The 14,851-nt window shown below is 42.4% G+C and overlaps 1 protein-coding gene and 1 long non-coding RNA gene across 4 annotated transcripts in view; one reads left to right on the forward strand and one right to left on the reverse strand.

Moving 5' to 3' along the window:
- The window catches only part of NOX5 (NADPH oxidase 5), a 36,579-nt gene extending 33,456 nt beyond the window's left edge, over positions 1-3,123 (reverse strand). For all 3 annotated transcript variants that reach the window (XM_041745126.1, XM_041745125.1, XM_041745127.1), the window contains exons 1-2: positions 3,013-3,123; positions 353-476 (exon numbers count right to left, since the gene is read on the reverse strand). In XM_041745126.1, coding sequence (XP_041601060.1) covers positions 353-476; positions 3,013-3,062 — 174 coding nt within the window. In that variant the 5' untranslated portion in view covers positions 3,063-3,123. The remainder of the gene's footprint in view (positions 1-352; positions 477-3,012) is intronic.
- Positions 2,512-4,126, forward strand: LOC121485097. The gene is made up of 3 exons (XR_005986197.1): positions 2,512-2,750; positions 3,082-3,345; positions 4,010-4,126. It is a non-coding gene; the product is annotated as an uncharacterized LOC121485097 (long non-coding RNA).
- Positions 4,127-14,851: the final 10,725 nt, after the last annotated feature.

Raw genomic sequence — 14,851 nt, forward strand, 5'->3', positions numbered from 1 at the left:
GAGTCCCGCATCAGGCTCCCTGCATGGAGCCTGCTTCTCCCTCTGCCTGTGTCTCTGCCTCTCTGTGTGTCTCATGAGTAAATAAATAAAATCTAAAAAAAAAATCTGGTGAGCTACTGATACCCAATTTCACATGTTGTGTTGAAGACCCCAGGAGGCATGGCCACCAGAGGGATGGAAGAGCATGAGTAGCAGACACAGAAACATTCTCTGATCCTGATCAGGGTGGGGCCATAAGCCCTGAGGACGCCCAGGGAGCCATCTTTCCCTCCTTGTGAGGTGCTGTGTCCCTGAGAGCCAGATTGCCCTTCCTTTATGAATGCAGGGCCCCACTTCCAGAGTGGACACTTGCCTCTTTCACATTCAGGGCTGTTTTGAATTGTTGCAGGTTGATCTCCCTGTCTTTTCCCGCAATGGTCTCAAACTGGTGTGTCACCCACTGAAGCCACTTGGCATCTTCCTCGGTACTCATGGTGCTGGGAGAAAAGGAGACAGGTTTATGGGTTTGGGGTGGTCAAGGGCTCCTGGTGGTTCCAGGACCTGTGCCTTCTTCTCACTACGGCCTCGGGCCTTCCATGGGTTGGATCAGCTTCGCCTGTGGGATACAAGCCTCTGCAAGATTGCTTCTTTAAGTCCCTAAGTCCCTGTCTCTTTCTTCCATCTGGCATCAGCTAGCCTGGCCTCGTGTGTCTTTAGGTTCTGGAATCATAGGGTCCCATGAGATGGAGCCCAGACTGTGGGCATAAGATCAGAGAGTGGCACACTCTGGGAATGCAAGTAACATGATGACAGTACTTCCCCACTTCGCATTCCAACAGCTCTTTACTGTTTTCCAAATACTTCCCACCCCCTACTTCATTTGGTCTCTGTCATAGCCTGGTGAGTCATGATGTTTTATAGGGAGGAAATAGATTCAGAGCAGCTGAGTATTTTAGCGAACTTTATTCAGCCAGTGAGAAAGGGAGAGAGAGAATTCAAATCCGAGGCCTGCATGTTCTCCACCGTGTCCCAGAGACTCCACCCTCTGCTTCAACACTTCTAGTACAAGCCACACCAGGACTCAGACCTCGAGTCTTGACTCCCTGAGTCCAGGGCATATTCTTTGATGTCCCCAGGGTATCAGCTAACTAGCACCCTCACAAACAAGCTTAACTATGCAATGACCTGAACAGAGGTGATAGTGATAAATGAGGATACCACTCTCTGTGGCATCAGAACCCAACAGACCAAACTTGAAGCTGTGAGTGAGGATTTATAGCATCCTGTGCTATAAACGTCCCTCTGAGAGAGTGGCTTTGTATCCCATGAGTTCAATGTAACCTTAAATGACTTAACTGCAGTCGATCCTCATTGCTCATTGTTTGTTGATCTCATATTCATGAATTCACTTATTTGTTAAAACTTATTAGTAACCCCCACACTTGCAGCATTTTCCCAGACATTGTGGACATGAACAAAGCAGTGGTAAATTTGAGCTGCCTGATGTACATACACGTTCGCAGCTGAGGTCAAACAAAGTGACCCTCTGCCTTCCTGTTTCAGCTCTCATACTATAAACAAGCGTCCTTTCCGTGATCTACTGAGTGCTGCAAATTTTGTATTTTGGGGCTTTTTATTGGTGACTTTTGCTCCTTATTTACTTATTTTTTTTCATTCTTAAAACATTTTTTTGGGAGGGGCTATGGTTGACACACAATGTTGCATTAGTTTCAGATGTAACTCTATTTATGCTGTGCTCACCACAAGTGTAGCCACCTCTTACCAGGCAACATCGTTACACTATCATTGACTGCATTTCCCATGCTGTCTAAAAAAAAAATAATGGTAAGACTCCCAATTTATTTTACAAAGCTAGCATTACTCAATCCCAATGAAGATAGTGTACAAAAAAGGAAAATTCTAGACAAGTGTAACTTATAGAGATCCAACACTCAAACTAAAATATAACCAATTAAATCCTGGAATTTACTTTAAAAAATAGTAATCCACCTTTATCAGGAAGGACTTTTTCCACATATACAAGGATAGTTCACTATCAAGAAATCTGTCAACCATCCTCTGCTGTCCCAGCGGTGCAGTATCCAGAAGAGTAGCAGCTCCCAAGCTGTGATATGTGCCTATCAGAAACAAGGAGAGCTTGCTAAAATGCCCACTCTGACTCACCAACTTTGCAATGGGACCCAGGAATCTGAGCATTTAACCAGCACCCTGGATGTTTGCAACCCCTGGTCCAGGCTCACCCTTGAAGGTTAAACAGCCCCACTTACTTCACCACTTGGGACCCACAGGAAGGCATTCCACAATGCAGAGAGAACTCTGGAAAATGAGACTGTGTGTAAACACTAACCTAGGGAGGGTGGGGACAGGGTATCTGGTGTTCACCTCCCCCTTCTCAGAAATGTTAGTGTTTTGGGGCTGCAGAAGGAGAAGAAATTCTCGGAAGCTGGTGGAGAAGAGGCTGGAACAGCTGGCTGGAAGGAGGGAGGGAGGGCATGGGGGAGAAAAGGAGACGGAAGTCCTTGCAAGGAAGCCAGGAATCTTCAGATTGCAGAGGTCTAGGGGAGCAACGTGCTCCCCGGAGGCCAGAATTATCCTCAGGGACCAGGAGTTTACGTCCAGGCTTGCTTTGCCCTAACTGAATCACTGGCCTGACTGTGCTATAGTTTGCTCATCTGCAACATGTGACAGGCATCCTTCCAACAAGGGCTGCTATGAGGATCAAATGAGATGCTATTTGGGAAGCGCAACTGGTAAGTACTGTACAAATGCTAGATATTGTCATTACTCTGACTAGGCCAATTCCTGATTTTCCAGATGTGAAAACAGGCCCAGAGAGGTCTGGTGACTTGCCCAAGGTTGCACAGCTTTCTAGCAACCAGGCAAGAGCAGAGCCCACGTCTCCTGACTTCTGTCCCAGGCAGAGTCATCCTTCATAGCTTCCCCTCCAAAGGCAGAGAACCCTTGCCTTTCTCTTCTCACTGGCATTGAAAGCTAGAGGAATGGGCCACTCACCCTCTGCAGCTTTCAAGGTCTGGCTGGGCTGGGTCTTCCAGCATGCTCATCCTTTTTCCTGTCTTCTAGACCGCAGGTCCCAGAGAGGTTGTGGTCTGAACAGCAGCCTGCGTTGTGAAGCCCACAGTTCACCTCTCCCCAGCTCCTCCTCTTCCTGACTTTCCTGAGTTCACACCCACAACCCCTTAATCATCCATATGCTGGCTAGTGGCTGACTTGGTCCAGAGAAATCTGAAGGTACAAGGATGGGGCAAGGATTTCACTGGAACGATGTTGGCCGGCTTCCATCTGACTGCATGTCTTCCATTTCCTCTTCTTCAGGGACACCAGCAGGTAGGAAATCCAAAAACGCACTGTGGAAAAAAAAAATCACCAACAATTGGGACCAGGCTCTGCTCAGCCCTTAATGAGCCAAGGGAGACTTCATTAATCCTACTAATATTGATTGCCAATAGAAATGTTGAAGCACTCACTTTGAGCCGTGTGCACTCTGCTAAGGACTTTACCCATAGTGTTCAATTAATTATGTAACACAGCCCTGTTTGGTGGGCATTATTATCATCACTGCACCAAAGGGGAAAGTGGAACTCTGAAAGGTGAGTGACTTGTCCAGATGGCTGGACAGCCATGTTGGGCTGACTCTGGAGACTGTGCATTTAACTACATGGGGAGCAAAACTCAGTCCCAATTAATCCAGTAAAATGTATTGGACTTGTCCTATGAAGAGATTCCCAGTTCAAGGGACCCAGGAGGGAGGGAAGAAAGTGAGCCCTATTGGCCAAAAATCTATGAGAAATTATACAAAGGCTTAGATCAGGCCAGACTGCAACTAAAATTTGAAGTGCTTTTTGCTTTTCATCCTGCCTGGCAAGACATCAGCCGAAGCTGATAACCCTGGACATCTGTTGCAGATTCAGACCCCCAAAGGGTGATTTTAGATGTCTCTCACTAATTTCCAAAATGAAGGAAATAATAATTGCTTTGTTTTGTCTTAAAGCAGGCAGGTTGGTAGAAGAAATTTCTTCCAGGGCAGCCCGGGTGGCTCAGCGGTTTAGCGCCTGCCTTCGGCCCAAGGCGTGATCCCGGAGACCCGGGATCGAGTCCCACATCAGGCTCCCTGTATGGAACTGGCTTCTCCCTCTGCCTCTCTCTCTCTCCCCTCTCTCTCCCCTCTCTCTTTCTCTCTCTCTGTGCTTCTCATAAATAAATAAATAAATCTTAAAAAAATAAAATTATAAAAAAAAGAAATTTCTTCCAATATGTGGCCCTTGATGGGATACTTTAAAGGGCTCCTTGGATCGTAGTCCCACCTGGACTCCAGAGTCATTAGGGGCTCACCTGAAGCCCTTTTGCGGTCATCCACATACTCCTCTGCCCATAGGCTCAGCCAGTTCTCACTGGGCTAGTCCCAAGGCAGTGTAAGATCTGCAAAACTGGTGATCCCTTCTGGTGATCTCTGAAAAATCTCCTATTCCAACTTGGCATATTTCACTGGGTACCAATGATTTAAGACAGTGTCAGAGACAATGAAGAACATCTGGTTCTCTTTCAAGGGTGCTATCCCAGAGTTTGTGCTATAATGATAGCATTTGACAACTTCAGTCCCATGATCTTGGCTTAGGTTTGACATGTTTTCCTTAGAATCAGGATTAGAGGGACGCCTGGGTGGCTCAGGGGTTGAGCATCTGCCTCCGGCTCAGGGCATGATCCTGGGGTCCCGGGATTGAGTCCCACGTCGGGCTCCCTGTGTGGAGCCTGCTTCTCCTTCTGCCCGTGTCTCTGCCTCTCTCTCTCTGGGTCTCTCATGAATAAACAAATAAAATCTTAAAAAAAAAAAAAAAAAGAATCAGGATTAGAAAGATTTTCAAGTCACAGAGCTCAACCAACATTTTTTTTTTTTTTTAGCTTAAATCCCTCTTCTACCCTGCTGCAACCAGACCTGGTGGTCAGCAGCGCTGACTTGCACACCTCCAGTCATGGGGTGCCCCCTTGCTTGGGAAGCACCAATTTGGGGGCGACTTTGACTATTCAGATTGTGTTCCTCATAGTGGAGTGAAGTGACTTCCATTAAGTGACTTCAGAAACTACATGTAGTAAAAGGAAAGTTCTTTTGAAGAAATAAGCAAAGCAGTAAGTATGATTTATGCTTTCAAGTTGTGACCAGTTAAAGAAGGGAATGCAGAATGAGTAGAGGTGAGGCAAAGCTTCCGAGTCCTACTATCATTTGGATGATCTGTGCATGATTCACTGTCTACCCCACTGGACTGTGAGCTCCAAAAGGTAAGGACTCTAGCTCATTAATTTTGAATCCCAGGAAACTAACATGATGCTCAGCACGTGGTAGGCGCCCCACGCATATTTGTGGCATGAGTAAACTGCCTCAGTTTGACAAGTATTTAGGAAATACCATGTACATATACCGTCTGGGTATGCAGAGCTGAGTAAAATAATCCAGCATGATCAAAGCAGATCCAGGATTGACAAGAAGAGAACCACAGGAGGACTTCCCAGTGGAAGTGATGGATCTGAGATGGGTTTTAGAGGGTGGATAGGAGTTTGCCAGGTAGAAAGCTAAAAGGACACTCAGAGCAACTGGAAGACCAAACAGAAAGGCATAAAGATGGGAATGCATTCCGTGTTCAAGAAGCTATAAGCAGTTCAGTGTGACTAAACAATGATATAGGGAAGGACAAGCTAGAAAGCAGAACTGGAGCCAGGAGCAGGAGTCAGACTATGAGGGGTCTGATACAAGGTGAGCTAAAGATCTAGGCCCCTGCCCTGGTTGCTGGGGAGCCAGTAAAACATGTAAAGCAATGGAGCAACATGATCACGTCCTTGCCAAAGTTCTGACAGATGAAAGTCCATTTGTCTCCTAATATCTGGAGAAGAGGCAAATATTTATTTATTTATTTATTTAATTTTTTAAAAAAAGATTCTATTTATTTATTCATGACAGACACACAGAGAGAGGGGCAGAGACATGAGCAGAGGGAGAAGCAGGCTCCATGCAGGGAGCCCGACATGGGACTCAATCCGGGTCTCCAGGATCAAGCCCTGGGCGGAAGGCAGGCGCCAAGCTGCTGAGCCACCAGGGATCCCAGATACAAATATTTAAGAGGAGGATGATAAACACTGTGAAAATGCATTTTTGAACATGCCTTTCTTCTTCTTCTTCTTCTTCTTCTTCTTCTTCTTCTTCTTCTTCTTCTTCTTCTTTTTTAAAGAAGAGAAAGCTTTTCTTTTTTTGTTTTCGAAGATTTCATTTATTTATTCATGAGACACACACACACACACACACAGAGGCAGAGACACAAGAACAGGGAGAAGCAGGCTGCATGCAGGGGGCCCAATGTGGGACTCCATCCCAGGTGTCGAGGATCATGCCCTGGGCCGAAGGCAGCGCTAAACCGTTGAGCCGCCTGGGCTGCCCAACATGCCTTTCTTCTAACTAACATTTGGGAAGGATAGACGTTTTCTGCCAATTACATTTTTGGATGATTACAAAGCTTATATACATTAATCATGGGAAAATATATAAAACCACAAAAAAAGATTTTAAAGATTGCTGTAATCCACCCATCTAGATAAAATCTCTGCTACAATTAAGTGTTCCTTTCTAGTCACATGGAAAATGTGGCCCAGCATGGGATTCAGAGCGGAGTAGTTTCTGATGAACCTGTTTGCATGAGCTGGTTTGCCTTTTGAAGGGTGGCTAAATTGGCTAAGTGTCTACCTTCGACTTGGGTCATGATCCCGGGGTCCTGGGATTGAGCCCCACATTGGACTCCCTGCTCAGTGGGAAGCCTGCTTCTCCTCTGCCCCTCACCCTGCTCGTGCTCTCTCTCTCTCACACATAAAGAAAAAAAGAAAGGTGAAATGCAATGGTTTCACTTATGTCAAGTGGTTTTAAAATGGAGTGGGGCTGCCAGGAAGGAGGCCTCATGCACATCTTGCCAGGTAGGACCAAGAACTTCTGAACCGGGCCAAACCACAAATATTCTAAGGACTCTGTCTTAAAATTTTAAGAATTTTAAGGCAATGCTCTGGTGGGGAGGGAAGGTGGAGACCTGGGAGTAGATAGCCTGGTCTGAGGGTCCTCTGGGCTTCATGAGGAGAGGCAGTTCCCCTTATTGGAGTGCATTTGGGAGGGGTGGGCATGACTTCCAGGGGTGATAGACCTGGCAGGTGCCACTGAGCTGCCCCATTTACTAGCATAGGAATGAGGGCACTGGCTGAGGGCAGTGAGCCTTGGTAATGGCTTTCTACTGCACTTTGCCATAAACTTCAAGCTGCAGCAACATCTCTCAGCCAATTTCTGGGACAAACCGGTGGGTAGCAAGACCTTTCCCCAAGGGATTGGTGCTGGCATGGATCGCTCAAATTTGGAGTTTTGGAACCCAGCTGAGCCTGAGCTAAAACACAAGAGTGCCCTGCCACCTGGCAGGCAGACAGCTCAGACACAGGCAGGGTGAAGGCAGGGATCTCATGGAGGCTGGGAACACAGAAGAGGTGATTGTGTGCTCTTTTATGAGGGCTTCCTGAAGGGTGGCAGGTGTGGACTCCTCACTTTGGGAGAAGAGGGCTGGGCACCACCTTATTTATCCTACTCATCAGCACCAATGGACTTCAGTGAGCAACACAGCAGCAGCCAGTGGAGGCCAGAGCCACTTACACTGAGCCCCACCCTCTTGCATCCTGCAGGCACATCTCCACTAGTGCAAGTCCACCAGAGAATCAGTGCAACAGACTCCTTCCCCAGAAGACCAGCACAACGCCTTGCTCACACCAAGTCTACTGATCACAGAGTGCCTCAAAGCTTCAGCTCTAGAGGAAATAGGATCTGGCTTCCTTTTTATTTTTATTATTATTATTACTTTAAATTTAATTTATCTTTTATTTGTTTTTGTATTATTTGTATTATTTTTCATATTTTTAGACCTCGCTTACTTAACAAGCAGACTAAAACACCACCTAGGATCCATCTTTCTTTCTTTCTTTTTTCTTCTTTCTCCTTTCTTTCTTTCTTTCTTTCTTTCTTTCTTTCTTTCTTTCTTTCTTCTTTCTTTCTTTCTCTCTTTCTTTTCTTTCTTTCTATCTTTCTTTCTCCTCCTGGACAAAATGACAAGACAGAGGAATTTACCCCAAAAGAAAGAACAGGAAGAAGTAATAGGTAAGGATTTAATCAGTGCAGATGTAAGTAAAATGTTTCAACTAGAATTTAAAACAGCAATTATAAGGATACTAGCTGGGCTTGAAAAAAAAAAAAACATAGAAGACACTAGAGAATCCAATCTAGTCAAGGCAAAATTTAAAATGCTATAACCAAGATGCAAATCCAAATGGATGCCATGACAATGAAGATGGATGAAACAAAGGAACACATTAGTGATATAGAAGATAAAATTATGGAAAATAATGAAGCTGAGAAGAAGAGGGAAAGAAAAGTATTGGATCATAAATGTTGACTTAGGGAACTCAGCAACTACTTAAAACATATTAACGTTCATATCATCTCAGAAGTCTTCAGGAGTCCCAGAAGACGAAGAAAGAGAAAAGGGGCAGAAAATTTATTTGAGCAAATTATAGCTGAAAACTTCCCTAATCTGGAGAAGAAAATCAGGCATCAAAATCCAAGAAGCACAGAGAACGCCCATTATTTTTTTTTAAAGATTGTATGTATTTATTCATGAGGGACACACAGAGAGAGGTAGAGACACAGGCAGAGGTAGAAGCAGGCTCCATGCAAGGGAACCTGATGCAGGATTTGATCCTGGGACCCTGGGATCACGCCCTGAGCCAAACACATACGCTCAACCTGCTGAGCCACCCAGGCATCCTGAGAACTCCCATTAAGTTAATCAAAAGCCAGCCATCACCAAGACATATAGTCAAATTCACAAAATACATAGATGAGGAAAGAATACTGAAAGCAACAAGGGAGAAAAAGTCCTTAACCTATAAGGGAAGACAGATCAGGTCCACAGCAGATCTGTCCACAGAAACTTAGCAAGCAGGAAGAGAGTGGCATGGTATATTCACCATGCTGAATGGGGAAAATATACAGCCAAGAATACTTTTTTTCAGCAAGGCTGTTATTTAGAATAGTAGGAGACATAAAGAGTTTCCCAGACAAAGAAAAATTAAAGGAGTTCATGACCAGTAAACCAGCCCGGCAGGAAATATTAAAGGGGACTCTGAATGGGGAAAAAAGACCAAAAGCAACAAAGACTAGAAAGGAACAGAGAACGCCACCAGAAACACCAACTCTACAGATAACACAACGGCACTAAATTCATATCTCTCAATAATCACTCTGAGTATAAATGGACTAAGTGCTTCAATCAAAAGACATAGGATATAAAAATGGATTAAAAAAAAACAAGACTCATCTATATGCTACTTACAGGGGACTCATTTTAGAAAACTGCAGATTGAAAGTGAGGGGACAGAGCCTCCTCTGTCATGCTAATGGCTATTTAAAAACAGCCAGAGTAGCCATACTTATATCAGACAAAGTAGATTTTAAACCAAAGACTATAACAAGAGATGAAGAAGGACACTGTATCATAATTAAGGGATCTATCCATCAAGAAAATCTAACACTTGTAAATATTTATGTCCACAACTTGGGAGCACTGAAATATATGAATCAATTAATAACAAATATACAGATACTTATTGATAATAATACAATAATAGTAGGGGACTTATTGCAATGGATAGATCATCTAAGCAGAAAATGAGCAAGGAAACTTGGCTTTAAATGATACACTGAGGGATCCCTGGGTGGCGCAGTGGTTTGGCGCCTGCCTTTGGCCCAGGGCGCGATCCTGAAGACCCGGGATCGAATCCCACGTTGGGCTCCCGGTGCATGGAGCCTGCTTCTCCCTCTGCCTGTGTCTCTGCCTCTCTCTCTATCTCTCTGTGACTATCATAAATAAATAAAAATTTAAAAAAAATTAAAAAAAATAAATGATACACTGAACCAGATGGACTTCACAGATCTGTTCAGAACATCTCATCCTAAAGCAGCAGAATACACATTCTTTTTGAGTGTACATGGAACATTCTCCAGAATAGATCACATAGAAATAGATCACATAGGGTCACAAATCAGCCCTCAACAAGTACAAAAACACTGAGATAATACCATGCATATTTTTCAGCCAAAATACTATGAAACTTGAAATCAACCACAAGAAAAAATTTGGAAGTACTGAAAATCCATGGAAGTTAAAGAACATCCTACTAAAGAATGAGTGGATTAACCAAGAAATTAAAGAAAAAATAAAATAGTACATGGAAGCAAGTGAATATGAAAACAAGATGGTTCAAAACCTTTGGGTTGCAGCAAAGACAGTCCTGAGAGGAAAATATATAGCAATTCAGGCCTACTCCAAGAAGCAAGAAAAATCTCAAATACACAAACTAACCTTACTCCTAAGGGAGCTAGAAAAGGAACAGTGAATGAAGTCTAAAGCCAGCAGAAGAAGGGAAATAATACAGAGTAGAGCAGAAATAAATGATATAGAAACAAACAAACAAAATAGTAGAACAGATCACTGGACCTAAGAGCTGGTTCTTTGAAATAATTAATAAAATTGATTAAAAAGTTCCCCTAGCTAGACTTATCAAAAAGAAAAGAGAAATGACCCAAATAAATAAAATCACAAATGAAAGAGGAGATATTGCAACAAATACCACAGAAATACAAACAATTTAAGAGACTATTATGAAAAATTATATGCTAACAAATTGGGCAATCTAGAAGAAATGGACAAATTCCTAGAAATATACAAACTACCAAGACTGAAACAGGAAGAAATAGAAAATTTAAATAGACCCATAACAAGGAAAGAAATTGAACCAGTAATCAAAAACCTCCCAACACACAAAGTCTGGGTCCAGATGTCTTCTCAGGGAAATTCTACACTTAAATAAGAGGTAATACCTAGTCTTCTCAAATTATTCAAAAAAATAGAAATGGAAAGAAAGCTCCCAAACTGCTTCTTCAAGGCCAGCATTACCTTGATTCCAAAACCAAAGACCCCACTAAAAAGGAGAATTATAGGCCAATATCCCTGATGAGCATGGATGTAAAAATTCTCAACCAGATACTGACAAATAGAATCCCTAAAGTCTTACTCACCATGATCAAGTGGGATTTATTCTTGGGCTGCAAGGGTGGTTCAATATTTGTAAATTAATCAACACAACATGATACACGACATTAATAAAAGAAAGAATAAGAACCGTATATTCTCAATAGATGCAGAAAAAGCATTGGAGGGCAGCCTGAGTGGCTCAGTGGTTTAGCACTGCCTTCAGCCCAGGGTCTGATCCTGGAGACCTGGGATCGAGTCCCACATCGGGCTCTCTGCATGGAGCCTGCTTCTCCCTCTGCCTGTGTCTCTGCCTCTCTTTCTCTGTGTGTCTCTCATGAATAAATAAATAAAAATCTTAAAAGAAAGCATTGGATAAAATACAGCATCCATTCTTGACAAAAACCCTCAACAAAATAGGTATAGATGGAATATACATCAACATCATAAAGGCCAGATACAAAAGACCCACAGTTAATATCACCCTGAGAGCTTTTCCTCTATGGACAAGAATAAGACAGGGATGTCCACTCTCACCATTACTATTTAATATAGTACTGGAAGTCTTAGCCTCAGCAATCAGATAACAGAAAAATAAAAGGCATCCAAGTCGGAAAGGAAGAAGTCAAACTTTCACTATTTACAGATGACATGATACTCTATGTAGAAAACCCAAAGGCCTCCACCAAAAAAATTTTTAGGGCTGATACATGAATTTAGCAAAGTCTCAGGATATAAAATCAATGTACAGAAAGCTGTTGCATTTCTATATACCAATAATGAAGCAGCAGAAAGAGAAATCAAGGAATTGATCCCATTTACAATTACACCAAAATTCATATGATACCTAGGAATAAAACTAACCAAAGAGATAAAAGATCTGTACTCCAAAAACTATAAAACACTGATGGAAGAAACTGAAGAGGTCACAAAGAAATGGAAAGATGTTCCATGCTCATGGATTGAAAGAACAAATATTGTTAAAATGTCTGTATTACTAAAGCAATCTACAGATTTAAAGCAATCTCTATCAAAATACCAACAACATTTTTCATAGAGCTAGAACAAATAATCCTAAAATTTGTATGGAACCACAAAAGACTCCAAATAGCCAAAGCAATCTTGGAAAAGAGAAGTGAAGCTGGAAGCATCACAATTCTGGACTTCAAGTTACATTACAAGGCTATAGTGATCAAGGCAGTATGGTACTGGCACAAAAAGAGGCACACAGATCAATGGAACAAAATAGAGAGCCCAGAAATGGACCCACAACTGTATGGTCTACCAACCTTCAACAAAGCAGAAAAGAATATCCAGGGGTAAAAAGACAGTTTCTTCAACAAATGGTGTTGGGAAACTGGACATCCATAGGCAGAAGAATGAAACTAGACCACTTTCTTACACCATACACAAAAAATAAATTCAAAATGGATAAAAGCCCTAAATGTGAGATAGGAAACCATCAAGATCCTAGAGTAAAACACAGGTGCAGCATCTTTGATATTGGCCATAGCAACTTCTTACTAGACATGTCACCAGAGGCAGGGGAAACAAAAGAACTAGAACTGGGACTTCATCAAGATAAAAAGCTTCTGCAAAGTGAAGGAAACATCAAAACTAATAGGTGGCCTATGGAATGGGAGAAGATAATTGCAAATGACATATCTGATAAAGGGTTATTATCTAAAATTGATAAAGAACTCATCCAACTCAATACCCCAAAAAACAAGTAATCCAGTTAAGAAATGAGCAGAAGACATGGGCAGACATTTTTCCAAAGAAGACATCCAGATGGCTAACACAGATGAAAAGGAGTTCAACATCATTCATCATCAGGAAAATACAAATCAAAACCACGATCAGATACCACCGCACAAAAAAAAAAAAAAAAAAAAAAGATACCACCGCACACCTTCAGAATGGCTAAAATTAACAACACAGGGAACAACAGGTATTGGTGAGGATGCAGAGAAAGGAGAATCCTCATGCAATGTTGTATGCAAACTGGTGCAACCACTCTGGAAAACAGTATGGAGGTTCTTCAGAAAGTTAGAAATAGAGCTACTCCTACAATCCAGCAACTGCACTACTCTGTATTTACCCAAAGGATACAAAAAAATACCTCATGTTATAGCAGCATTATCTACAATAGCCAAACTATGGAAAGAGCCCAAATGTCCATTGACTGATGAATGGATAAAGAAGAAGTGGTATGTATATATATTATATCAATATGTATATATATATATGTGTATATATATACATATATATATATATATATACACACACACATTACTCAGCCATTAAAAAGAATGAAATTTTGCCAGTTGCAATGATGTGGTTGGAGCTAGAGTATATCATGCTAAGAGAAATAAGTCAGACAGAGAAAGACAAATACCATATGATTTTCCGATTGACATTTCACTCAGCCTAATACCCTCCAAACATTATATGGTCTCATTCATTTGGGGAATATAAAAATTAGTGAAAGGGAATAAAGGGAAAGGAGAGAAAATGAGTGAAAATATCAGTGAGGGTGACAAAACATGAGAGACACCTAACTCAAGGGGTAGTGGAAGGGAAAGTGGGCGGGGAGTTGGGGTGACTGGGTGATGGGCAATGAGGGGGGCACTTGACGGGATGAGCACTGGGTGTTATGCTATATGTTGGCAAATTGAACTCCAATAAAAAAATTTTTAAAAATACCATATGATTTCACTCATATGTGGAATTTAAGAAACAAACATAAACATATGGCGGTGGCGGGGGGAAGAGAGAGAGAGAGAAGGAAACAAAGCATAAGAGACTCTTAATAATAGAGAACAAACTGAAGACTGATAGAGGAAGGTGGGTGAGGGGTATGGGATAGAAGAGTGATGGGTATTTTTTTAAGATTTTATTTATTTATGCATGAGAGACACAGAGAGAGGCAGAGACATAGGCAGAGGGAGAAGCAGGCTCCCTGTGAGGATCCTGATGTAGGACTCAATCCCAGGACCCCAGCATCACATCCTGAGCCAAAAGCAGAGACTCAACCACTAAGCCACCCAGGTGCCCCAAGTGATGGGTATCAAGGAGAGCATTTGTTATGAGAGTGGTGGGTGTTAACATGTAAGTGATGGACCACCGAATTCTACTGAAACCAATATTGTACTGTATGTTGACTAACTTAAATAAAAATTTGAAAAAAATACATAAAGGTAAAAATTTAAAAGACCAGCTGCTATCAAAAACAAGATAAACATCTCTGTTGACCATAGATGAAACGGAAATACACAAGGGCTGTAAAGTGGAAGCCCCAGTCCTGCTCAGTTCTGGGTGCAGAGTCTTCTAAGAACTCGGCTCCTGGGAAAGGATGTGAGCCTCCAGCTGAGGGAGTCCTGATTATGGGACAGGGCTGAAAAAAGCTGTGACTGACCATTGCCTAGAACTGACTAATATTTTGTATTTAGGAGAAAAAGAGGAGTTGACATAGCCTCCTTGCCCAGACCTGGACCAGGCCAACAGCTGTTTGGTGACTGCACTCACAATGTCCTCCCTAGGCCACCAAGACCAGTATTAAATTAGGGGAGCTCAGAAAGCTAGATGGAAGCAAGAGCAACCATGAAACTTTTAGAGAAAGATCAAGCATGAACACACACACACACACACACACACACACACACACACACACACACACCATTCAAGGTGAGCCAAGAAGCTGGTATTCCAGAAGACCCAAAAAGAGTGAATGCTCA

The sequence above is a fragment of the Vulpes lagopus genome, chromosome 2, assembly GCF_018345385.1.
Source record: "Vulpes lagopus strain Blue_001 chromosome 2, ASM1834538v1, whole genome shotgun sequence".
NCBI lineage: Eukaryota > Metazoa > Chordata > Mammalia > Carnivora > Canidae > Vulpes > Vulpes lagopus.